The following is a 27,271-nucleotide window of genomic DNA, read 5'->3' on the forward strand; positions in this document are numbered from 1 at the left end:
TATTATTCTTTCTCTGAAATGCTTTAATGTTCTGTGTCTTCTGGGCTCCCTGCTGAAGTTTGATTTCTCTCTGACCGTCTCTTCCATCCCAGTGTTGTACACACCTAACCCCGTGCTCGAGCAGGATTCCTGCAATACACCTTGCGTCTCTGAAGTCGTACCTGAAGATCAGAGGAGCAATGCCTGACGCAAAGCAGGCTGATGTGACGTTCAGCCTTTCAGCTGGGCTGCAGAACGACCCTGAACACGGCAATCTCAGCGTGGTAGACTACGCAGCACCAAACATATCAAGAATACAAAAGAAATAAACACTGAGCACATACACAGATAGATTAAAAACTTTCAGTAGAAAGTGCCCTGGATTTTTGGAAGATGACTTCCTTTTGGACACCAAAGGAATCCAGCCATAGCAGCAGTAGTGGCAGATGATCTCGTCAGTTACTCACTGCAAAGTGCCAGAAATCCACCATTTCTAGAAAATCAAACTATTTGAGAAAACATAAATAAGGCTGTAGTAATCCTCATCAGTCTTTTTGCGAAGGATTTATCTTCATAAATCTGGGCCAAATTATTTAATACAAAGGTGGAAAGTTCTTTCTGAAGAATAGGATAGGGAGGTAAATCAGAAATGGTGATTGCCTTCAACAGCTCAAGGCTGATAGTTAAAGATAAAAAAAATCCTGAACAGAAAACAGGACACATTCTTCAGGTTACAAATCAGGAGGTCTAGACTGGTCCAATTTAGTTAGAAATGAGAAGGAAGACCTCAGGGAAGCCTACTGTTTCAGATTGTCCAGCACTTTAAACAAATTAAAAGCGGCAAAGGCACTACAGAACTCTGCATTGACTCCCCGCCCACGGATTTCGTTGGCCAAGTAGCTCACTCATGCACATGCCACAAGTAGAAGCAGCATGTTGTGGTTTTTGGGGACTTCTGGGGACAAACTGGCCCTGATTTGGCCCGCTTTCTACTGAAATCAAGGATCCTATGCAAGTCACACTTGTCTCCTAGGATCTGACCCTGGAATATTTATGTATGTACTCAACGTGGTTTTCCCTCCTCCCCTCCACTGACAACACAATCTCTGCCTGAGGTGAGGGCTGCACTGTCCATGCTTCACACAACGCAGAACGCTCCTCTGGGGATTCAGTGTCTAATAACACAGTGAATCATGACTACCTACTGCCTCCCTCTCTCTCCCCAGCAGCAATGTCACGTTGGGTGACCGGCAGCGTGACCCTCCACTGCTGCTGGTTTCGTGAGCAAGTGCCCTTAGTGGAAGCAAAGGAACAGGAATGGTTCAATCAGTGAGAAGCAACAAGAGTTGTTGGAATAGGAATGTATTTGAGGGGGAAGCCAAAGAAATTGAGGTACACATGTTCAGAAGTGGGTGGTAAGACTCCGAACTGTATTAGTTCCTTCCTTCAGAGACTTTAATAGATGTTACCTCCAGTGTCACCGAAGTCAAGTAATGTCTAGGACCAGAGAGTCACTTTTAGATATTCTTACAACTTACTGCTATCTCCTTACTTCCACTAGAATTACATAAAATCCATGCCCTGGTCTCTGAAATTGTGCTTGAGAATATTAAAATGGCCAAAACGAGAGGTGATTTTGGATTCTGTGGCTCCCTTCTGCAGAGGTTGTTTCAAATGTTTCCATCCAGCCTCCCTGCCTGCCTGATATGAGCAACTTAGAGAAACACTCCAGGCCCCACAAAACGACAAAAGCACACTTCACCTCGAATGCCTGCTCACCGATGAAAGAGCTGGAAGAAGTCATGCACTTTGGCTTTGACTACAAGGCAACACGGTCAGCGTTCTCAAAGGAATTTAGATGTCAGCCTTCCCCAGATTTCATATATTTTTCAAAATCTGTTCTTTGTCACTCTGCACATCAGCTCCCCATGAGGATAACAGCCATTTCCCTACCTCACAGCCGTGCTAAGCAGAGACGTACCTGCTAACGTCCCCAGTGCCACAGCTGCGGGTGCTGAGGGGAGTGGACAGCAATGGTCAGGCTGATGTGCTCTTCTTAAACACCATTCCCTAAAGGAACCCAAGTTTCTTCTTTATTTATTTTTTATTTTTCATGCTATTTACTGGTTCAAATGGAAGAGAGCTGTGGCCTCCAAGCCAATCACCAACTGCTACATCCCTCTCCTTGGCTGGCACTTGACCTTTCCCAGGCAGTCAGCATCCTCCCTACAAACCCGCTGCCTCGTGCTTCTCCTCCCACACCACTGTCAGAGACTACACAGACTGATGTTCTGATCCAACAGAGCATTTGTTACTTTCTTAGAACAGTCACATTAAAGATTGGATGCCTTCAGACACTTCTGGCATCTCATCAGTCATGTACATATATACCCACAGACCGGTATCTACATATACTGACCGATGAGAAACCTGAAGAACTGATTAGTGTTTCTGGACGTCCACCGAGATACGTCCAAGGCAGCCTAGCTTACAAATAGTGATTAAATCCTCAAATCAGGAAATTTTAACGTTTCTGAATGGAAACATCCTGAGATGTTTGAGAGAGTTGGGGTTGTTCAGCCTGGAGAAGGGAAGGCTCTGTGCAGCCTTTCAATACTTACAGGGGGCTTGTAAGGAAGATGGAGAGAGGCTTTTTACCAGGGCCTGTAGTGACAGGACAAGGAGTAATGATTTTAAAATAAAGAGGATACATTTAGATCTAAGGAAGAAATTATTTACTGTGGGATTAGAGAGACACTGCAACAGGTTGCTCAGAGCAGCTGTGGATGCCCCATCCCTGGAAGTGTTCAAGGTCAGGTTTGACAGGACTTTGAGCAACCTAATCGGGTGGAAGGTGTCCCTGCCCATGGCAGGGGGGTGGACTAGATGGTCTTTGAAGGTCCCTTCCAACCCATTCTGTGATTCTATGAAATGGAGACATTGGAGACATTCACATCCTAGTTACTTTGGGTAATCTTAGGTAAAATAAAAAATCTTCTAGGGTTGACACATATAAAAACAAAAGCGAAAGGCCCATGTCTGAAAAGCCTTTTTTTCCTTAAAGTTAAGTACCTGCTGATAGTATAGGTACAACTAGAATTGTGGATTTTTAATGTTCTAAATTACTTTTACCTTTTAATTAAAAAAAACTCCAAACAATGTCTTGTAATACATCCAATACAAAATTAAAAGCCCTAAAAGATGCCTGAATATACGTATTAGTTTGCTCCAGCCTTCACTTGAAAGTTTACTTGGAAATTTTCCTGGAAGCATAGAAATAATATTATGGGCATTATTACCTTCCTGGAATGAAAGGAACTTAGATAAAGAATAGCCTACTGTATCTTCAAAAAGTAGCATGTTTCTTAAGTTCCATGTGCATTATATTTGCAATTTACATGGGGATTTGTAACAGCAGTGCTGCTCCCTGGGTGTTACTTACTTTGGATGGGCTTCTCTAAGGCTGAGTTTACACAGCTGTGGAAGGAAAACCTAGCCACAATCAATTAAAAAGTGCAACACAAATCCTTTGGACAGCATTCTCAGCCTGTCCCGCTGTTGAGACAGCTACTATTCTCTGAGAATCAGTGCTCCAAGTGTATTAAACTTAGTTCTAACCAAAATAAGCTTTTACTAATTTTCACCATTTAAGGAACATAAAGACCTGCCTTTGTCATTTAAAGTTTAAGCCGACTAAGCCTCATAGAAACAGAACCTTAAGGAACTAAAGCAATTAAATCCATTTAGAGGGGTCAGAAGAGTCTCTGGGTTTCTTGACATGATGGGCTTGTATGGTCTGTGCTGCTTATTCACGTGAACTCTCAGATTATGGGTTGATAGGTGGCATAGTAAGTCAGCTTTGTTTTCCTCCTGATAGCAGAGTGATGCTGAGCTGCTCCTAACAGGTCACCAGTGTGCTGGCATTACCCCCATTTCTGATTAGTGAACAACTAAATAAGCACGCAAATGAGACCCCAGACGCCCTGTCTTTGTGTGGGACATATTTATTACCAACCTGCTGAATCCTACACACAAAGAAGGCCTCAGGGAATGTAGTATGTCTACAAGCCGATGCAAAAAGCACTGAGAATCAAGAGGATAAATAAGCAGGCAGCCGAAAAGCCTGAAGTCTAACTAACTCACCAGAACATCAATAATACAATAATGTCGTCAACCCACTGTGGACTCTGAACAATGCTTTTTCTGTTGTTCAGCTAATTAGTAAAAGAAGAGATTAAGGTCTTTAATCTCATTTGCTTTCTCTTTCGTCCCTTTTTTTACCTGGAGGGTGTGCATGTATGTGTACATATATATTCCCTGAGTGAACAAAGATAAAGTACATACATTATGATGTTGAAAACATGAGGTGAGGTGCAAGTTTGGCTTTATTTCCAACAAGACGGTTATCTACATGATTTCATATTAAAATGTACTGCGACTGCAAGGAGTCAGATGTGTGTGTGGTGGGAGGGGAGGGGGGGGAAGCTAAACAGAGGATATGAATTTTAAGCAGTTTCCTGAATGAATACGATGCTATATTTCCCCCTACTCTCCTTACGATGACAATTCAGAGGAGATAACCTTCTCCTTTGAAAAACCCTGAAGGGAAGGTTTGTTTTTACCATAACAAATGGAACAAAAGAAAAGAATAGGGAAGCTGGGAAGGGGGTGGTGGTGAGAGGGGACAAATTAAATGTCAAACTTTCTCTCCTTACTTGGAGATAACAGCATACTAGGGAAGCCTTCTTAGAAGCTTAACATAAATGGAGTTAAGCTGTTGCCAGCTGCAGTAAACCTCTCTCTCACCTTTCTTTCCCTCTTTCAAGATATCTTTGAATACCTTCTCTTTTGTCATAAATCAGACCTGCGAGCAATTATCACTCCAGCCGGATGGCAGTGGCCTGAGTGGCCACTGCTATTCCACTGCTGTAATCTGCACTTCGTCAGGTTACACTACCCTTGATGAAATTTCACATTTCTTTGCCAATGAGTGGTACCTCTCCAATTACAACTCATTGTCTTTGCAGCAAAGAGCTGTAAATCTCATTCCTCTTCTTGAAATTTGTTTAAGCAAGGTGGTCCGTCCCGCAGTGCTGAGCACCCTCAGCCCCCGTTTGGGGAGTCTCTGAGCATCCCAGAAGCAGAGGGCTGGGCCACTGCTTCAAGTACTTACCCTGAGGGCACATCTCAGCGCCTCTGAGGGAGATGCGGACCAAGAAAACCCACGTCCGGCCTCAGAGGCTGAGCATACGATGCTGATGCCACTGTCACAACTCACGAGGAAACTCTGGGTTTTCGGCATTCCCTTTTCCACCCACACACCCCTTTGCTGACAGGTTTCTGACAGCAGCAGCAGCCTCCGGGCCGCTCTTGGCCGCATGGTCCAGCGGCAGAGCGAGCCCACCTGGCCGCCGTGCCCTCAGCCCCCAGCCTCCACCTTGCCGCCTTCACAGGGAAAGGGAGTTCTTGGCTGAGTCTGTCAGCCAGGAGGAAAAAAAAAAAACAAACCCTAAACAAACACAAAATCCCCCCAAAAAAGGGATGGGGCTCCAACCTTCAACTCAGGTGAAGTTTCTGAGCTCTGCCCACCTACCACAGTGGGCGGCTCATCCCTCACCACATCCACCCAGTAACGCACATTGCAGCCAGCACAAACCTCTCCAATGCTGCATGTTTTCAGCCTTTATGAGGTGATTTATTCCCCTACTTTTATCCCCTTTTTAAAAAAAGAAAAATAACCCAAAATTCCAAAAACACCCCAAAAGACCACACCCGCACCCCCAGCCAACCTCCATCCCCGCGCACGGCTGTCAGACGAGCAAGAAAAGTAGGTAGAAAGAGTCACTCACCGTTGGCGGCGACACAGAGGGTTCCAGAGCCACTTTTAACTAAGAATGAATTAGGGACAAACTCTTCCTCAGAGTCAGAGTCCGCGGCCGGCTGGGCCGCGCCGTTGCCCAGCAACCGCCCCGGGCCCTCATTGGCCGGCGGCGAGGGGGGAGGGGAGGGGGACTGCTCAGGGGGGGTGGAGGAGGCGGACGAACAAGGCAGGGGAGGACCTGCGGGCCACAAACACACACGCACACAGAGAGAGAAAAGGAGGGGGGGGGACACACCAAAATAAAAGAAACAAAAAACGACAAAACACAGACAGAAAGACAAAAAAAGTTGAGCAGGGGCATGAGGGAAGGCCGCTCCCCCCCCCCCCCCGTCCCCGACGGCTGCCGTAGTGGGGCAGCCCTGCCTGAGGGGCGGCCGGCTGCACATATCTGCCCGCCCGCGGCTCTGAGGGGAGCGCCGCTGTCCCTCGGGCGGTAACCCGCCGGTAAAACTCGTATCCTTCGGGGGGTTTAAGAATTTGGCATTGGAGGGAGCCCCTGGTGCAAGATACCTTTCATGCCACAAAGTGGGCACTCGCCATCAACGAGGCCGAGTGTCAACACCGGGCTGTGTTGCACTACATAAAAAGTTTTGCCGGACCTGAGGTAAATTATTCCAGATTTCACGCGGAAAGGGTGGAGTCCGTTTGGGGATTGGGTTTAACCATTCCCTTATTGAGTATATAAGGCAAACAGCCTGAAACCTGCCTCACGCCGGTGGAAGGTGAGGAGCGAGCCGGGCATCGCGCTGCGGTGTTTAAGCGTGTCAGCGGACTAACGCACCGATACGGGGCAGGAGCAAAGCTCAGTGCAGACGCTCTCAAGTCATTGATTAAATCATGAGAAACACAGCAAATTAGGTTCTTAGATAATATTATACATAAAGCTGCACCTGATCAAGGAGGAGCTTCTACTGACTGTGAGGAAATTGGATCAGGGATGGGGAGGTTAAGTAGATCCAATGTGAAAAGCATACTGTAAATAATTAATGGTTATCAGGGTCATATTCCAATCAGATTTTTAAACAAAACTGGGAAATCAGAAATGCCGAACTGGTGAAGAAAGTACCAGGCAAACGTGGAGGTCAGATATGTGCAGTACATCAATAAAAACGGGGAGTACGAACACAGACATATAATAGGTTAAAATACAGGACAATGCATTTAAACATGAGCTTTTCCCCTTGATACATTTGATCTGAAAGTGGTAATGATTAATATCTCCCACATTTTCCCAAATACTGAAATGTTATCATGCAAAATCCATCAAAATAAGAAAGTAACAGCACAAGAAAACTAGCAAACTTAAAAAAGATCTGTTTCTAAAAAAACACATTTTGAACATAACATAGCACACAACATGACTGTACAATATTTCTTACTAAACACAACATGAACACTTTAGAAAAGGACACAAAATCAAAACAATAAAGCGGGTTTAACATTTAAATCCCCCAAAGCTGGTTCTGCTAAGTTTCTTTCCACCCTGGCCATCAGTTTTTCTCATGAGAAGCCCTCGGATGCCACCTCCCTGGCATATGCAGGTCTTATAAATTGCAAATCATAATCAGAGCAGAAATGGGGCTGTCGCAGGCAAAGCTTGGGAACGGGGGAGAACACAGGGCTGTGGCTGTGCTCAGAGACACTCAGGTGGCTGCGGTCACCCAAAGCAGAAGCCAGCCTTGGCAGAGAGCCTACGCCTCCTTGCATGAGCTGCAGCCTGTGCAAACTGCGTGCAGGAAGATGTGAGCCCTCTGTGTTTCGTTATGATCGTCAGTGGAGTTGTCTCGGTCTCGTTCTTTCCGACAACCCTCCAGAGGGAAAAGTTTCTCCTTTAGGAATGCAGCTTGTAAGGAATCTGCAGCCCACTTCACACTCCCTGGCCTTTTTTTACGGTGCCTAGGCTATAACCTTCCCATTGTGTTAACTACCGGTTGGAGCTGGAGAGAGACAGCAAAATAAGGGAGCCTGTGCAAGTGGATGGGCATGGCTTTCCCTGTGCCAGACCCTGACGTGCAAAGGGAGATCCGGCTCTAACTCCAATGCGCTCTTGAAGGAGCAAAGTCTACTCTGTGTCACCCTCTTTGTTGCAATGGGGATTTGATGAGCCCTGACATGTAATAAAGTTTAAACCATGACTTTGTTTTGCTATGCATTTGTTACAAAACAGTATCTATGTATTTCTAGTACTGTGTGGTCAGAGCCTGGATTCTAGCGTGAAATGGAAAGAAAGTGTTAAACCTATGTCTTCCTATAGACCCATACGCTTTTTCAGTGTACTTGGTAACCAGAGGACGCATTTTTCCAGCCATTGAGAGAGACAAATTAGATTAAAAAAATTATTTCAAGCCTCTGACTCATTTACCCACAGACCAGTAAAAATGCATAAAAAGAAGGCTGATGGGTGTGTCTACCCCTGACAAAAACATTTGTGTCGTAAATGACAGCAGACCCCCAACGCTGTCTCTGTGTTTTGCTCAGACAGCACCCTTGGCGTATCTATACATGACGTCTGCAGTCTGGGCATAAAGACCAGGAGCAGAACGAGCTGAATTTGGAATCATAACCCTAAAAGCAAAATGTCAGTGCCTTTGTCAGCCCACATTAGAAACTTCTGGCCATTTCCACACGGCCGCAGGTTGGGTTTTTTGGTGTGGGCTTTCCCCATCTCACAGGTTTGACCTTTAGGACGGACGATTCCCCAGGGATGGCCCGTACCAGCCGCGTGACTGCGGGCCGCGCGGCTGCGAAGGGCACTGGCACGTGCAGCCGTGGAAAGTTCCCCTTTCCCTGGAAAGTTCCCCTTTGGGCACACGGTATTGGGGTGGGCGCAACGAGAGGTTTTACAAGCTGCTGGATGTCAGCTGTGCTGACAGCACCCGGTTAAAACGCACGGGGAGCAAAGCAATCCCTTCCTCCTCAGCATGTCAGCAACTCTATTTGTAAGACAAGGGTGCCTTAGGTTGCGGATCCTTTAAGAGAACTGCCTCCTTTTCTCTGCTTGCACAGAAAACCCAGAATTAAAGCTGACCTTTTCACGAAAAGTAAACCAGGAGAGAGACAAGAGATAAAAGTTCGTATCCTTCTCAGACGAGTATCTCACTGAATTTACTGAGACTGCAGGTCCAAGTAAAACAAGCAGGATTCAGCCCATAGACTTTCCCTCCAGCTGCCAGAGCAAAATTTCTAATTGATTAGTGCAAAATGAATTTGCAGCAATACGGGGGTTGCTATGGAACCTGAGCAAGTAGGCCAAGTCACTTTGCGGTATGTGCTGTTTCTCCTTCAAAAATACAAAACAGAAGGACTAGATAACACATTCATTATGCACACTCTCGCGATTTGGAAGCTAACTCAAAGGAAAACAAAACGGATTCCAAGTATGGGCCCCTTGGCATCAATTTGTAACAATCTTATATATCCGCTTGCAGTGAACAGTCAAAATTATGTTCTTTGGACTTGGGGCAGGAATAATATAAGTTGAATGTCTCTGTGTGAATGATATGTTACTTGCACATATTCAGAGGAAAACAGAACGTAAACTTCTATTTTATCTATGTGCCGGGTTTGCAGATAAAGATTAAAAATTTGGTGGAAGATATGTTACAGTCTCGGGTAGATTTATGAAAGTACTTAGGAAACACAAACTTTGGAAAGAGGTTAACACAAAGAATCTGTTTCCCAGCTTAACTAAAGGACTCGGCAAAATTTAAGGAAGAGACAGAGCAGAGCAGACTCTAAATAGTTAGGGGAAAGTAAGACAAACAGTAAACATGCCTTCGGTTTGTGCTGCACATTTGGCTGTAATATTTCAGAACACTGTGTGTTTCTAGAATTACTCTTGTCTCTTGCAGGATTTGGCCTTCAGAGATCAAGAGCTGATTTAAAACAGGTGTATTCACGCTGGTGTGAATAGAAGGGCTGCCAGGAATACAGAACACTCAAGGAGATACTTTTAAATGAAGGACAGTAAATTGTTTCATAGACTATATTCAGTGGATTATACTCATATGTTTACAATTTGCCCCAAAAGAGATGAAAAAGAGTGGATGTACAAACGCTGACTTTTCACAGAACTGATACCGCAAGGCAACGGGGTTTCACAGTGTTCAGTATACTCAGAACGCTGTAATCAGCAATCAATAAATCACTAATATCAGCTTTTTTCCCATAGTACCTTATTCTGTCCAGCTTCATCCAAGAATCTTTAAGAGCTTTACAAGTACTGGGTATATAAGCTTTGAGTATATAAGCTTCGAAATACTGTTATTGGACCTGCTCAGATCTGTTATCAGGTTGGGTGATAAAATGAGGTTGCCTGGGGAGCAGACCTACACTCTGGCAGATCAGGAAACTGAGGCACAGAGAAGTGATTTGATTCGAAATTCAATTGTTTCCTGTATCTGTGTGCTGTATCTCTAGCCACTGAAATAGTCTACAAGGCTGTTTGTCACACTCAAAAAATTTTAAATTAGCAGAATTCGCAGCGTAAAGGAAGGACGGGAGACAGGCAGAAGCACTGTCGTCACCGTTACCTCAGTACGGCAGCGGCAGCAGTTCTCACGTAAGGACTTTGGCGCTGAGTCGTGCTGCTGAGAACGCTTAGCCTTTATACGACCTTAAAATACGACAGTTTGTAACAACGGCGCTGGTGCCCCAGTAAGGGCAAGTGCTCTTACAAACAAAGGTACAGCGCAGCGCAGCTCTGGCCTTTAAAACATAGGGTGTTGTGGGTTCAGAGGGAGGCTGCGTAAGTGGGAGCGGAGAGCGCTCCGTAGTGTTCTGGTGGGGACTATCGTCCTGTCAAGAGACGGTAAATGGATGCGCTTCTCTTTTTGTCTTCCCCTCGCTTTGCACAAGCTTTTGGGTGATTTTTATTGACATCGAAACTAAATCTTATTGATCTATATTAAAACTGTAGTTTTGCACTGAAGAAAAACCTGAACTGCTTGCGCAACGGAAACACTTAGGCACCTCTGTCTGGTAAAAGAAATTAATTAATAAATAAATCTAAAAACACAGGCAATTTCATCCCACACCATATCTGGTTGATTAAAACCCCACAGGCGTGAAGCGTCACTGCAGGGTTGAGATCTTCGTAAGTGAAAGAGCCGTATTTGCGGGGTGGCAGGCGGAGCGGGCGTGAGGGCATCCCCAGGCAGCACCTCCGAGATGGATTGCTCACGGCACCCGGGACGAGGCGGGGGGGGGCGGTGCCCTGCCTGCTTCAATACAAAAGGCAGTGATTTGATCCAGGAGTATTTCAGAGCGTCAGAGATCCTGCTGCGTTGAGGAGGGGAGTGGGACAATATCTGGCATTTTGCTTTTCAAGGTGAAGGGGAATGTATTATTTGAAGCTGAGCCCTGATTGTCACATGGCAAAAGACAGCTTTTTTAGCATCGAGCAGCCTCGCTTCTTCAGGGGTGGCGAACGAAGGACTTTTCCTGAGGGACAACAGCATTTGTGCCTTCCTCATGGCAGCACATCATGCCTTTGCTGTGGACAGCGTAAAACACCTCTGGAAAAAGAGCAAGCTGAACTAGCTGTCTGGCAAACCATGTCAGTGAATCATAGGAGTAAGGAATTGCTGTGCAGATTTATTGCTGTTCCTTAACAATAGGTGGTCACAACATTGTTAGTTCAACAGGGAATATATATCTTGTGTTTAGAATTGATTAAAAAAGCAGTCTCAGAAAACTACTCTTAGTTATTTATATTTCCTGAATTTCCACCTGCACTTATGTTTATTTTATTTAATTTAATTTTGTGTGTTTGATTTATAGCTATGGAGCCAGAGGGGAAAATAAATGAAATAAAGGGGACAAATGAATATCATCCTAACAAGAAAAACCTGGGCAGCTGCCATGTCACCAAAATTAAGAAATGAGTAGTTGGGCCTTGAAAATGAGAAATAATGGCATGCCCTGTATGAAGACTGGCATATTGGGAAGAAGGGGCCATGCGAGGTTAAGAAGGAATTAAGAAATTCGCTTGGGCTGAAATGGAGTATGAAGAACATATGTGACATGGGCTTCACCAGCCTTGCAAGTGATTTGCATCACCCTTCCAAACTGTGGTGTTTCCCTCCCCTGTGCTATGAAGAGACACAATGATTTTCTTTCTCCGTTTGCCAGGGTGGTGTATTTTGTAACAAGTCACAGAGTCGCTGTAAGGAGGAGCGCAGCAACATTCGTGTTTGCACAGGGCAGACCTTCCTCCGGGTGGAAAACGTCTGGGACGGCTGAGGACCTGCGAGGGGTGGTGTGATGCTGGGGTATGTGAAAGCACCACAGCTGCGTGCCCGCTACTTGCCTCTGTGCCAGCACAGGTCACGGACTGAGCATTTGGGCATTTTGCAATTATCCCCCGAATGAAGCAGAAGGTAGGAAGGGACAAGAAATAACCCAGGCCTCAGATCTCCTTTCCCCCAGCTTCTGAGGTTACCAACCTGACCCAAACCAGCAGAAAACAATTATCCATTGAGCAAGATGGAGAGGAGCAGGGAGGAAATTGTTCCCTTCTGAAATGCACTTGCTCCAGGGCTTGGGGTGCTCTGGAGCAGCAAGGCGCACTTGTAATTTTTTGCCAACACAAGAAAATAATACGGCAGATTTTGAGAAAATTACATGGGCAATTGCCTGAGCTGGGTACTCAGCTTGCTCATCTGTAGGCACAACAGTAGAAACAGATTGTGTATGTTAGCTACGCTATTTTCTGAAACGTCGGTCTCCGAGGCTGAGATTGTGCTGTTATTCAAAAGCACGAACAGGTAAGGTAATTTCCCAATATATGGGAGATTGCTTCTATCTCAAAATCAAAGAAATAAGGATCAAGAAAGAAAGACTCGCTTCTGATAGAGACAGTATAAACATTCCTAATCACCACAGAATATTTATATCTTTCCTAGTGAAATATTTACACAAGTAATTCACATCATCTGAAGTTGTAAGGGAAATGCAAGCCCCTGATTAGGGATCAGCGTTACCAAAGCTTGGGCAGCTTTACTCAAACCCGACTTGTAAAACAATAATGTAATCAGTAGGAAGGCTGATGAGCTGCGCGTGAAATGGCCTCTCTCAATCTGACACTAATGCTCTATCTGATCCAAAACACCCGATATAAAGTATGAAGTTCTCTGCAAATGATTACATGCAAATCTCCTAAAAGGTCCATTTTCCTTTATTTGAGCACCAAACCGTAGGCTTTGTAGAAATTGCTTTCTCTGAGCTTAATGCTAACAAAAAGGTTTGCACTAGCCTAGCAAAACTTCTCCCGATGCGCTTGGTCAAGGCAAAGCACCCTTTCATATTCCTGTTACCCCAGCAGGGAGGAGTTATAATCCATGGGCCATGGCAAGACTTTTTCACCTGCCCCAGCAAATAACATTCCCACTAACATCTTGCAGCGTGGTTTGCATTCGTTTTCTAAAATTAGCTTCTGAAGTGATGCCAGAGGAGTCAAAACTGCGGAATGCTGGAAACCAACCAAAGCTGCATGACCTTAGAGCCCACCTACCAGGGAGCAAAACTAATTCCTCCTATAGCCAAGGCACCAAAAAGTCCCCCAGCTCAGCTCGTGATCAGTGACACACTTTGGGCCCTTCCTGACGGGTGTGGCTGGGTTTTACATACATTATATATAAAACAGTGCACAGTGAGGCAAACCAGGCTGCTGAGGAACAAAATGTGCATTTCCCCCCGTTGACTAGACGATCACAGAGGAACATCTTTCCAAAGGAACGAAGGTTGCAGTCGCTAAGAGAAATCAAGGACCTTTTTTGGGGAAACAAAATGATTTGGCATTGTGCAGTGTAGTCGCTATAGGGTGTCCATGCGGTCAGGGGAAGTTCAGCCTTATCTTTCAGAGGCCACTTATCATGTCTGCAATTTCAGTTGCAGTCATTGAGTCTTACTCCTCTTCATTAATTATGCCGGGGGCCTTAGGTGATCCCAACTCAGGTTCATACGTGAAAATGGCATGAGCCCTGGGCTTAATGTCTGGAACCTGCCTGAAGACAAGGCAATCTCACTGAGGCATTTTTGGCCCTGATAGTTCGGTTTGCTTTGTAATACCTAAAGCCCCATCACATGTGCAGACTTAACACTGCCCTTCCAAGCTCATATACAAAGGTGCTGTATAGCTGCGATAGAAGTGGAGACTAAACGCATAGGCAGCTGGAGATGAAAGTTGCAATGAAGGAGAACTTTGAAGCAATGATATTTTATGCTTCTCTTGGGAAGAAACATAGTCTGCCTGAGTAAGTACAGTCCAAGGAAAACATATGGCTGCAGATCTCTGGAGCGTGACAAAAGGGGTATCAAAGTTATCCTGCAGCGAGAATTGAGCCCCTCTGTCCGTAAGCTCTCTGGGGAGGAAATTTGGGGTGAGAGGAATGTTGCCTGAATAAAGAGATTGTGTCTCTTCCCATTTTGGTTAAAATTACTGTTGGCTTTCTGCACTGCATAAAATTACCGTTGGATTTCTGCGCTGCATAAAACTGATGAACTTACTTGTTTAGCCTCTTGTAATTACTGGGACAATTTCCTCCTGATCCCACTCTATCCTCACTAGAGCTGGATGCTTGCATCCCTAAAATAGTATGGAAGTCGTTTTCCAGTGACTGTTATTTCTTATATTCTAGCCAATCTCCCTTAATTTTGGGAAGACCGTTTTTCCAGTGCACCGTTTCAAACAAAGCAAAGAGGTTCCCTTAGACATCTAAGAGTCATGGTTCAAGATCATTTTGTTTCTTCAGCTGAGAAAAGAGATCAAGGCAACCTAGTGCTAAAAGACTCTTCTTAGAGGGATTTCTAAAGGGATCTGATTAAGGAGAAAGGTTATTCTCCATAGCAGTTTCTTTCTGTGAGCTAGCCCTGGGGCTCTGGACTTGAAAACAGTAGAAAGTGTGAGGCTCCTGCACAACAGGAAGCAGGCTGGCTGCACCAGAATGGTTCTGAGCATGAGTTAATGTGCTCTAGACACAAGTAGCAGGGCACGATGCCATGCTAAAGGGGCTGCACCCCCCGCCAGCGCCCCAGCACAGCGCTGTGCTGCGGATGTGCCAGCATGCAGGACCCCTGAGCCTGCCTCTCCGCCGCTGGCTTGGTGGTGGGTGTAATTCCTTTCCCTTTGACTCTGAGAGGGACCTGCTGTGCAAGCCGGGGAAGAACTCTTCAGACCTGTCTGGTGTGACCCTTGTGCCTTGGGCTCCCATCTGATATCCACCTTGTGCTCCCCCAGGAATGCATTTGAATCTTGCACATGCCCTGTGCCTGGCACAGCTCATTAACAGATCAGACCTATCCTGCATCTTCCAGTAATTTTGATCTTTTTTGCCTGTTTATTGCGAAGGCTTTTCGAGACAGGAGCTGCTTCTTCTTGTGTGCATGTGAAGCTAGCAAAACAACAGGACCTTGATCTTGTGTTTGGCCATTAGGTGTTCTTGCAATGCAAGCTGTAAGAGTAGGAAGGTTGTTTGTGCTTGAGTAGCTGTAATTATTGTGGAGGAGAGCTGTTCACAATGTTCTGCAGGCCCTGAGAGGCTGAGAGTGTCCCTTTGCTACAATCTGAAGGCAGGGCAAGTGCTACGTTTTCAGGGAGGTCGAAGTGAAGACCACATACTTACTGGAAAAGCTGCCAAGAAAATGTGCATCCCTCATTGCTCTAATCCAAAGTTTCCCCTTATAAACCTGCACTTCAGCTTCAATCTCCCAGAAACTTCCAGAATTCTTCCTAAGGTAAAGAGCCAAAATATAGCTGTGCTTCTGTAGGTGATACTCTTCTCTCCTGGGAAGGATTTCCAGTCAATGGTATCGCCCGAGAAGGTAAAGCAGGAATATGACAATATTATACCAAAAACGGCATTGGACCAAAACTTACGATTCACTTTATGTTTGTTTCAGGCCTAGAACAACATTAGCAAGTAAAAAGCAACAGTCACCTGCAAGAAAAAAGGAAATTGGTAGAGACAAAGTTTCAGGGTATTGAATGGCATTTCCAGTCCGAAAATGGGAACAATTATTTTTCCTCCCAAATGACTGTATGTCTTTCAGCAGACAACAAACCACCTTGCTAATACAATACCAAAACTTCAGAAAATTTCAGAGACGTCATTGATGTTATTGGATTTTTTTCTCCGAAGCCTTGATTGAGATCTTTGAAGCTGCAATTTGAATACCTTAATCATTGCTTTACTGACTTCTGCCCTATAAGAAAAAAAATCTTTACCCTCGCTTTTGTTCACTTCCCTGCTCAGTGAGAAACCTGAAATTCTTGAAGGCACTGTACAAACAAAGGCCTCAAATAAGAGAGGTTTTCTGGACCAGAGGGAAGGTAATGATAATTCAAAACACATAAAAGTCACATGAGGATTATTTGTAAAAAAAAATCTCAGTAGTGTGGAGAAGGATTCACAGCAGTGTGGGCTATAAGCAGGAGAGCTAAATACAGGGAGAAGTATACCCACGGTCTCGTTCATTTAACAGTCCGTCTGTCTCTCATTCCCCCAGCCTCTGTTTTTCTGAGGGATAGTTCAAAGAATTGGTTACTGTCAATAAAAAGCCATTTTGGAAAGATGAGGGCAGTATTAGAAAATAATTCAGTGCTTGGAACTGTGGCACCTGAACCCATGTCGACAACCATGTTGAACCATGTGCTTCAAGCTTTGCAATAACAGGACAAGCTACTGGTCCACCTGATTTACCGGCCTTCCCCCCGTCGCTGGCTCATTCCAGCTGTGTGGTGCTCCCAGAAGGCGCTGAATTACACCCTGCAGTACAGGCAGAAACCTCTTTCTGATACTTCCTAGTAATCAGTTGCGCGAGATGGTGGAGAGTCCTTATTTTTTTCCTGACTTTTTTCAACACTATGTGCTATGTGCATCCCGACTGATAGGTAGTTGCTTTTCTCAGTCTAAGGTGTTCACCCCCAAACTAACGTGTAACAGTGGTTTCACATATTAGCAATGAAATATTTCCTGCTTTCCTTTTCTTGAATATAATGGTTTTGCTTGTGATGAAATGCTAACAAGAGCAGAGAATACTTGTGTTTTGGGTGACAAACAGCCTTTGTCGGTTATCTTGTCCATCTCCAAGGTAGTTATTCACTAGAGCGCAGAAGTCCCTTCTATAACAAGTCTAATTTTAAATTCCCGATCAGTTAGGCTGGGCCTGGGACCCTGCTCCAGGGTCTTACAGGTCTGACAACGCCCGCTCTCAGATGTGCTTATGCTACACTGCACTGAACAGTCTTCAGTAGGCTGGTGGAGGGAGTAAGTAACATAGTGGTCTCTTTTATCTCTAATTTTGATGATTACCTGCCTGACCTATTTGACAGGCTTGACCTTCTGTACACCATTCAATATTTTATACAGCTATTTTCTTCCTTACAATTCTTTCAACCTAGAAGCCCTGATCCGCAAGCACCACGCAGACCCAGCTGCCTTTCATCAGACTGCTACGCGGTCCATGTGTTCCGGCCAAACGAGTGCGGTGGAGAAGCTCTTACTAAACAGCTCCCTAGACACTTCTGCAGATGTTACAGCGGTTCCACCACGATTTAACGAGCGACTCTGGCTTCAGTTTTGCCCTAATTTTTACATTTTGGCTATCTCTGCATACAGTCATACGAGCTATGTTTTCCCTGTACTCTTTTAAAGTTTGACTGCGCAGTACCTGCTGCACAGAGAAGAGGCTCTTTTTCTGTCCTGGACAATTTTTTGAGTGATGCTTTTCATTAAAAATCAATCAAACAAACAAACAAACCCCAAACAAACAAAAAACCCCAAACAAACAAAATACCCCAAACCACGGGTAAATCTAAAGCCCAGTTTTCCACAAGGCTGTATTATAATTCTCATAGGAGAATTACATCCAATCTTATACATATTAAACTTCCCAGCAGTACTTTTTTACAGTGTTTTCTTGTCCTATATACAGAAAATACAGTAGCCATGTTATTTCTCTGGGCTGTTTCTTCAGCTTACAGCGTACTTCCTTCCTGATGTCGTGTCCTGTATAGTGGTCCTATTAGTGACGATAATAGTGTTAACTTGGCTCCTACTTGAACTCCTGAAATGTCCCTTTATCACAACCTTATAAAAATGCTTGGAAAATTAATTAACCAACCAGTTCTGAAACATTTCACTGAGTTACCTGGAAAAATTCAAAGGCTGACTGGAAAGAAGTGCTAAAAATTCTTTGGAAAAATTTAAACAAGCATAACAGCTACTGCTTATCAGCCAGGAGAAGGATAAAATAAGCAAGGATTTTTCTATTAGGAAAATTACCCAGACCTTCAATTTCCTCACTTAGTATATTTGTTTAGGCACTGTGATTAAGCCATTTCATTGCTTGGTATCCTCTAAGAACTAACCGTGATGTGTAAAGTAAGATGGTATTACATCAGGTTAGGAAGGAATAAGTAAAATGAACTTGAAAAGCCTAGAAGTGGAAGATGCTTCTCAAAATGTATGACTTCTTGGTTCTATATATGATCAGTTGTCTTTTGTTCATAAAGTGCTAAAAACCACAGGAGGCAGCAAAATGAATGTAAATGATGCTGGGGAGATTCCTCAAGTCCCGGAGGGTCAGCAGACTTGATCAGTCGTAGGGGCTGCCCACTCGTGTAGGTGTCTGTGCTCATTAAGTATCTTCTTACTTAACCTGCTGGTTCCCTGATTTTTTAACATTAACAAACAGTATTATCAGAGAGAGATACTTGTCTCTGGCCCAAACTTTCTGGAATGTACACTGAGAGGAAGAGCCCTCTTAAATCCTCAGAATGCCTAAAAGTAGCTAATCCCACCCAAACTGAATGGAGCCTAGAATCAAGATTTCCCCTTTCTCGGGGAAAGGCTCCAATTCCTAAATTATTTCAGGAGGGATGGGTGTTTTCGCACACCCATCCTCAGCAGACGGCTGGAAAGACTGGCACTCGAAGGCTTCCTCCTAGTTTCCCTGGAAGACTTAAGATATTCATGTAGGAAGACACAGGAGGCACCCAAGCTTCCTGTGCTGTCAAGGTGGAAAGGGATCCCATATGGCAGGTTGACTAGAGCTTCCTCTGCTTATCCTGGGGGCCATCTGCCTCCTTCCACTGCTGCACACAAAGTACGAAAAGCAAAATTTAGATGGCTTTTCCATATTGACTGGATTTCTCCCAATCTGCTTGGGACCAAATGTCCTAAATTTCACCAGGTTTCTTAGGCTCATAAATGAAGTATGACGGAGTCTGCATAAAAGTCACAATTTGCAGACCTCAGTCCTTAGAGCAAAGAACCAACATTCACCTTTCTTTAGTTAAACTGAAATGCTGAAGTCATCGCGTGTTGAGGCCCTGGCAGCAAGCAGAACAGGGCTTTTTTGTTATGCTGGTGCTTGATTATTTCATAGGCGCAGAGAACCCAGAGCTCAAGATGAAGCCAGCAAGTGGGGTTTGGAGTGTGCCTGTTCATATAATCAAACAAACAAAATTATGCTTAAGAGCCAATGCTTGAAATTGCTAATAGACATGATTGTAAACATGTTTTTTTTCCAAATATATTTAAATGGGCAAGAGTGACCTGCGCACAGAATTTGTACAGAAAGAATGAGTTGTATTTCTAATGTTATTGGCTGAAAAAAGCTGCTGTCTGTCCCTGTGCCTTTGGGCATAAACCAACCCACCACGTGCCCACGGGAAAACAACAGACATTGGGAGATGTTTTAAGAAAAACCAAAGCTCACTGCTCCCTGTCATGGGCTCAGTGTATAGAGAAGCTATAGTAAAACTCATTTACATCTTGGGTTCTAGCAATGGACAGGTAAAGGCGCTGTTGACAAACTGTTTTGCATCCGAAAGTTCCCGGAAGGTTTCCTTATCTAAGGCTGTTTCACAGGCAGCTCTGATCGGATCTGTCTGCCCTTGCACAGTAACTGCTGTCTTCTGGTTTTTCTTTTTTTCCTTTCTTTTTCCTTTTTCTTTTCCTTTCTGCCAAAGCTGATGCAAAGATAGATTTGAAAAGGGATGACATTTCCTTTTTGTTACATGCTTGTGATTTTTATTATGCATGTCCCTGAGGTAGCTAAACCAGCACCTGCCACTATTTGGGTATTCTGGCATCCCAGTCAATGAAACCTCTGGAATCTGGGAGCAATAGAGCGACTTCCTAATCAAAGTGGTGGTTCTGGTGTGAACATTTAGTCCTCACACACATGCGCGCGCGCGCGCGCACACACACGCACACACACGTTCTGGTAGCCATTATTTCATGCCATTTACCCTGCAAAAATATACACACTCATACACGCTCTGCTAAAAACTCTGAGCAATTTCTCTAAACTTGCACTTAGCTGTGAAGTCTGCTCCTTCTATTTCAGATTTGAAGAAAGCTTGTCTATGTTTTCTGAGTATACCACTTCCCATGAAAGATACTACCCGGGCCTATAAGCGTTTTCTTGACTAACTCCTCAGATTATCACACATACAAAAATATGCTACTAGGATGGTATTTCAAGGTCTCAAATGGCACACAGATGCTGGCTTATTTTGGGAAATAGTTTTCTACTACAATATAGGTTTTATAAGTGCATTGGTAACAGTTATAATCATGTAAAGCTCTTGAGGTAATAAAGCACCAAATAGGTTTCTCTGTCACATCCCAGTTTTGGTGGGGGGGGAACACTCACATCACATAATAAAAGGATGTGAAAACCTGACGCAAATGACATGAAATAACCCTAATATTTAAAATATAAGAAAATCTACCATGGGTCTCAAATGGCACAGCTAAAAGGAGAAGGTCAGTAACCTGGATGTGCCCATTTAGGGAAAAATTCTATACTTGTATGAAGATTCAATTTTTTACCTTTGTTGTACTGCATCACCGATGCCATCCATGTGATCATGTAAACATGGGCAACAGAAGCAAAGGCCATTTGGGCTACTTAGAACAAATAGGGGACTGAAGGTTGAAAACACAAGAAGCACAGTGGCACTAGAAGTTAAATCTGCTGTGAACAGGGTGGGGGAGACCCCCAGGAGCTCCTAGAGGAAGCTTACAGGGCATGGGAGAGAGACAAAAAGATGGGAGAGTTTTGTCTGGCACTGCAAAATACGTTGTACAAAAAGGGAATGAATGAGATAATGGTGATAAACTTGGTCATTGGACTCACAGGATGGGATTTTCCCTCTGGTTTACTTGGTAAATCATATGTATGTTCAGAAAATGTATCATGGGGAAAAATCCTCAGCTGCTGTAACTCATGAGCTAAGTCAGGGAGAAGAACAGAGATTGGCCTGTGGCTCAAAATCTCCACAGCAACAGGCATATCCGCTGCTTGTGTTGTGCCAGTTGGAAAATGGAAGGGGCAACATTTTATTTAAAGAAAGCAGTTGTGTCTGATTATACAGTAATACTAGTTTAAAGCTCAAAGAGGCGTGGATTTTCCCTAACTGTGAAAACAACTCTTTAAGTCATTAACTTCTGCGGTTCCTCAAGAAATAGGTATATTTAAAATCATTTCAAACCTGCATGGCCAGCCATAGTAAAAATTACTGCCGATTTTTATAAAATAAAAATAATTCAAGGTCTGCTTTTGCTGTGGGCAAAGGCCAGTTGGAGGAACAGGAAAGGTTTTATGATGTATTCCATTCTTCTTTCTTACTTGCTGTTTCTGTGATGCTGTGGAGTCAGCCCAGAGATGGATCAATGAATATCTGCTTTACACTTCCCATTTTATCCTTCCCAACAGTACAAGGCGGCTGTTAAACCGTGTAATGGAAAACTGGAATGGAAGAGTGGTTTCTGTACCCGTCACTGGTGGAACTGGAATTATAGTTCTTGGAGCGGTACTTCTCCAGCCATTACCTTTTCCCAATCTCATCTATTCGTGAATTTAGTAGGCTTTTTCGCCACGGCCAGTACTAAAATCCATACAGAAATGATCCATCTAGCACATTGCACGTTGCTGTACAGGCAGGAATTACTCCCTTCAGACCCCTGGCAGGTGATAAGGACATGGCTGTGAGCACGAGGTCTTTTTGCAAATCCCTGTTGCATTATGCAAATCTCTAGAACTGATTAGAACATTTTCTGAATAACAGCATCTTCTTCTGCCACCTGTCCACCAAGGCCTTAAGGGTCACTGGAAAAAAATCAAATTCCAAACTCAGTGTCCAAAGCTGTCCCAGCAGAACAATGCTTAGTGTTTACCCATCACGTTGTATCTGACAAACTGTTTGACAGAAGCAAGTTTGCTTCTCAGAGGAGGAAACAGATGGGCAGTAAAGCTACCAGGCCAAAACCTTCCAGTGGATCAGGTAAGAGCACGCCACGTCCCCCGATTCCCACCACAGGGCTCTATCCACTTGATCCATTTGCCTAAGAAACTTTATTACTAGGAATAGTGGCATCGAGACTGAAATGAAAGCAAATGAAACGAATCTGCCCCTCACACCTTGGTGTTTAATGGGAGCCTGTAATGAATAGATGTGTTCTGTGAAAGGTCTGTTCTAAGAAAACCTGCCTTCATCTCAAAAGGGACTAGAACTGGGGTGACATGAACGCTAATAATGCCAGCTTATCAGCTATTCTGTAAAATCCTATCTATAAGCCTACGGATGCTAATTAACTGTCTTGCAATGTCAAGCAGAACTGCACATTATTCCCAAATGAAAGAGCATGGAAAGTGTTAAAGAAGACACCACGTTGATTAATGTCTAAGGCAGGTGTTTTGTATACCCAGACTCTTCCTGTCTGGCAACTTTTTCCCATTATTTTGCGTTTTATATAAGGCTCCCGTGGAGTCTCTCAACAGCCAATTTTGTCCTTTCTTAAAAGGCCGCAACTTGGCAAGAGCACAGTGAGCCTCCGAGATTGTCCCAGAGCCTGGACTTGCCAGAAATCAAGCAGAAGCAACGATGAATAATAAAGCGGAATGAGTGCATTTATGATTGACCTTTGAAAAAAGATATTATCTCCTAACAGTGGTGAAAAAATCCTCAGGCCTTTATGAAAAGATTTGTAGGTAGAAAAGTTCGCTGTGGGAAATACATGTGTATTTATAAGTGGCATGACAGAAATGTGTAGCTACAGTGTAAGATTGATGGAGTCGGCTTAGAAATGGTCTGTGAGACACTCAGAAGGAGATGAAGACACGCACAGCTGGCTTCAGACAGATCAGCTCTGGAAATGGAAAATCCACGTGGGTACAAACGGGATGCTGCCTCGTAGCCGCCTTCCCATGGCATGTCCCCGAGCTAAAAAGCAATCCTTGGCTCTTTAGGATTGCTAAGGACTGAAGAGACTCACCAGCGCAGACCTGTGCCGTCACAAAACCCTGATGCACTGTTAAGTGATGGATATAAGCCCTCAGGCTTTTCGGGTCTCTAGAGAAGTACAGGCCAGGCTGACATTCAGATCCTTCAAGGTGTGCCTGCGTCCTTTGCTGGATAAGGGCTTGGGAGGCAGGTGGATTTCTGAAATTCTCCATTCGCGGTCCACCGCTGACCAGCGTGAGCATCTCAGCTTTGCCTGCCATGTGCAAAACGTGTATCATGCCTCGATAGAGCTGATTACCTAGGGTCGTTTTCCACATAGACCAAGCTTATTGATTTTAATTGAATTACTAATAGCATAAGACACAATTTAATGAGACCCGGGGAAAGAGGGGGTTGGAAATCCCTGTTTCCCAGATCCTGTTGCCTGTGTTCACACAGAGAAACATTTATTCTGTGAAAAACCCCACTGAAAGCAATGAGCATCCCTGTAGAATACATTTTTGCCTGGTCTGATTAAGGGGGAAAAAAAAGCCTGGCTTCCTTTGAATGAGAAAAGTTGCACAGAAGTATGGCATTATATTTATACCCTTTCTTATTAATATATTGAAACCCACATCATTCTTCAGGGGAGCCTTCTCAGATAGATGGCTTTTCCATGGTGTATCCTAGACAGCCGAAATATCAGGAGGGTAATTTGTCTCTAAATTATGGCTGTTAGTAATTAATCCTCTTTTGCTCTGGACTTGAATGACCTTTATAAAGAAGCAGTTTAAATTAAAAAAAAGAAAAAAGAGGGCAAGAAATGAACCATCCCTCCACAAACAACTACACTCTTGTCTAAAACTTGCAGTAAGAACTACAAAAAGATGCAAAAAGACCTACGGCAGACTCAAATTATAACCCAGAAGATGGACACTAACCAACTTCTGCTGTATGTGAGGATAAAAAGCTTTCCCATATAGGCAGTGGGAAGCCTGTGACCTATCCAAGGCTTGCCAAAGCCAGGTCATCTCTGTGATAAACTGCTCAGTCCTGCATTTCCATCTTGAAAAGTTTCCTGATGAAGTGAGAAAGAAAATGTCCGGCCTCTGTAGATATGGTGTTTCTGAAAACCTTGATCAAAATCAAATGTCTCCCTCCCTTTATTAGGAACGTTAAACAGAAGCAGCTGTGCTAAGGACATGTACGCTGTCAGTGTGACCTTCAGAACTGGTACCTGCTCACTGGTAATTACATAGCGATGGCTGTTGATCATATAGAAAGTGAATCCAACACCTTGTAGGAAATACCTCAGAGGAAACAGAGGCATGATGAAATGCTGCCCCGCTTTATTTTTGGGAGTGAATGCTAGCGTTCATAAAAATAAACGACTACCATGACAGATAAGAAACAGACATCGTTTTTGTGCAGATTTTGTGCAGGCTATTTCAGGTGAGACATCTCGGCCTCTTTGTGCGGTTGTCTGACTTGCGCATTTTTGGCTTGGACCTTTCCTTTTGTTAAACAGGCGAGGAGAGACCTTTCCGAAACTGTCCCAAATGTGTGGAGAAGGGTGACCTATTAACTTAGTGTTGTAAAAAAGACATGGGAGAGTAAATAGAATGATTTCTGGTAACCGTCCCTGTGTTTGAGCTGCCTTGGTTTTTTGGCGGTAGGCAATTTGGGTAAGTGAACAAGGCAAAAAACAGGAGCCTGGTGAGTCTGGCTGGGAAGGTTAAGTAGGGAAAACCCTTTTTTGCAATATTTTTTTTTTCTCATCTGAAAATCTGGGAGCTTATCTAAAGAACAGTGGCGACTTCTCTTTCAGGTACAGCAATCTCTTCCGTCTCAGATTCGTTATATGTGGTTTTAGGCTCTGTCTAATTGAGACTGCCTTATCTATGTTATTCTTAGAAACCAGAAGTTAATCCATAAGAGCTACAAGTTTATCTTTCTCCTTTCTAGCCACATCTCAACTCAAAAAAGCCCATGCCATCACCCTGCTTTCATCCTCATTTATCAAAATAACCTGGCAGGTAATCCTTCTGGAAGAACATACAGTGAGATATGCAGGGCAGGACACCCACATTCCCCGGGCTCCTGTTGGGAGTGGGGGGTTGTGGTGCCTGGGAGGTTTGGTTGGGTGGCTGGGACAACCGAATGCCAACGCAGCATGAAGGAAGGGAGAACAGCCTGGTAGGGAGGGCCTGAAACCCCCCAGACCCCTATCTGAAAGCCTGTGCCCGGGGAGGATGGCCAGCAATGATCACCTCTCTGTGGGGACTCAGAAGACTAAGGTGTTCTCTCCTGGTCCATCGCTACCTCATCATACCCTGTCCTGGGTTGTGAATTAACTCAAATCATCAGTTTTCTGAGTTGTCAGCCCAGCACCAGTCCCCAGGCCTGCATTTGCTGCACAGAGGAAGCCCATCCTGCTCCTCTCCCAAACCCCAGCATATTCAAACCTGAGTCAAATGTCCACATGGTAAATGATTATATTAGGTGTAAAGGTTCCCCTGGAGAACTGAGACCTGTGTTTATTTGCAGAACAGGTGAGGTCTGCACTTAGGATTAAATGAAGGGATGGGGTGGTTGCAGGAAGATGTTTAAAGAGTTCTGGTTCAGTGAGTGCAGATTCCTAGTAAGCACAGTAACAGAGGTGCATAAAAGGTGCAAAGTTAAATTAAAGGTGGAAAGTTAAATGCTTGGCCAGGTTGAGGCACAAGTTTAACACCCTTTAACAATTGCTTTCTTAAGCAATTATTTGGCTTTCTGAGTATAAATATGGAGTGAAGCAAGTTTCCCACTTGCTTGAAGAGAATAGTCACTTCTGAATTTTTTCATACAGACTTTTTGGGGTTCTTTTGGTCATGATGAAACAACAAAACCAAACAGCTCCCAGGGATGTGAATATACACACCTAATGAATCCAAAGCTTAGATCAAGTCTTCAAATATGAAAGGACCAGTTCAAATATCTCCATCCAATTTATGCCCAGCACTCAGGGATTTCCAATTCGATTGTGTCAGAGAACGTGATGTTTTAGTCTTCAGCCAAACCTATAAAAATACACAGTGGTGGCCCACTGAGGGAGTGAGGTCATCTACCGAAATGGTTAAAAAGCATGTGTCGTGGAAACTGCTCTATTGGCACGGTGGGGAATATGTGAACTTCAGCGTAAGCCAAGTCCTGAAGCACAAGAAGTACTTTAAGATCAGTGAGTTGGACAATGTTGTTGATCCCTGGAGCAAAGAGGAAAGGTTCGAAAGAGCATCAACTATATGAATGGCCCAACATTAATACTTAGTTGATGGTTCACAGAATCAGAGGCATTAGGAATGGAAAAGACCTACAGGGTGAACCGTGATTATTCTGCTTCAGTGCCCTGTCCTGTGTTTCAAACTGGACACACACTTCTCTGGCTCAAATTTATTATCAGATAAAATATCAGATGTTATTATATGCCTTGTACAATCAGTTTGACTTAGGGTTCTGAGTCAATCTCTTGTAGAGGGAATATTAAGCTACAAAGCATGAACAGGGACTTAAATAACAAGAAGGGCTTTTTGGTCTGGTTTTGTGTTTGTTTCCCCATGCCTTGCCTTGCCTTCCCTCTTTTTTCTTTTTAATAGGTTTTGAACACCAGCATGTTTTAAACTATCTACAAGGCCAAACAAATACTCTCTTCAGTAAGGGAAACATTTTCATTCAGTGGTGTTTGAAACAGGTACATACAATGCAGGGAATCACACTGAACACAACTCTGCTAAACAAAACTAGTTGTTTCAGCAACTGAATGGGGAGTGCAGATCCTTTCCCCCAGGACATGTTTTTTACTGGTAGAAATAGCAAGGTATGTAAAAACAGGTGAGATCTTACAAGAACAGGAAATTGCTCCAAGTCATCCTTATGGAATCAGGGACAGAGGGGAGGAAGGAAGCGCGGGACCATGTGAAGAAATTTTCTGAGCAATTTAATCCTGTGGCCACGTGTGGCACTCATAAGCTCAATATGTGGCTATATTATGTGTGCTGATTTACACAACCTTCAGGAGAACTTACATCTGAAACAGAGCAGGAGAACAATGCCGATCCCGACATTTTCTTGTCTGGCATGTCAAGGCAATCAGCTTGCACAATTAGAGAGGAATTTCAAGAGAAGTCATAAGAGCCATC

General features: G+C 44.0%; 1 protein-coding gene across 6 annotated transcripts in view; it reads right to left on the reverse strand.

Moving 5' to 3' along the window:
* TENM4 (teneurin transmembrane protein 4) overlaps positions 1 to 27,271 on the reverse strand; it is a 609,630-nt gene that overhangs the window by 258,456 nt on the left and 323,903 nt on the right. Inside the window, exon 1 of one of the 6 annotated variants that reach the window (XM_075076308.1) lies at positions 5,829 to 6,331. The exons of the other annotated variants lie outside the window; for them this stretch is intronic. Within the exon in view, the coding sequence (XP_074932409.1) occupies positions 5,829 to 6,246 (418 nt within the window). The 5' untranslated portion in view covers positions 6,247 to 6,331. Of the gene's footprint in view, positions 1 to 5,828; positions 6,332 to 27,271 lie in introns of those variants that run through there. 6 annotated transcript variants of the gene reach the window in all.

The sequence above is a fragment of the Phalacrocorax aristotelis genome, chromosome 1 (assembly GCF_949628215.1).
Source record: "Phalacrocorax aristotelis chromosome 1, bGulAri2.1, whole genome shotgun sequence".
In the NCBI taxonomy this organism is placed as follows: Eukaryota; Metazoa; Chordata; class Aves; order Suliformes; family Phalacrocoracidae; genus Phalacrocorax; species Phalacrocorax aristotelis.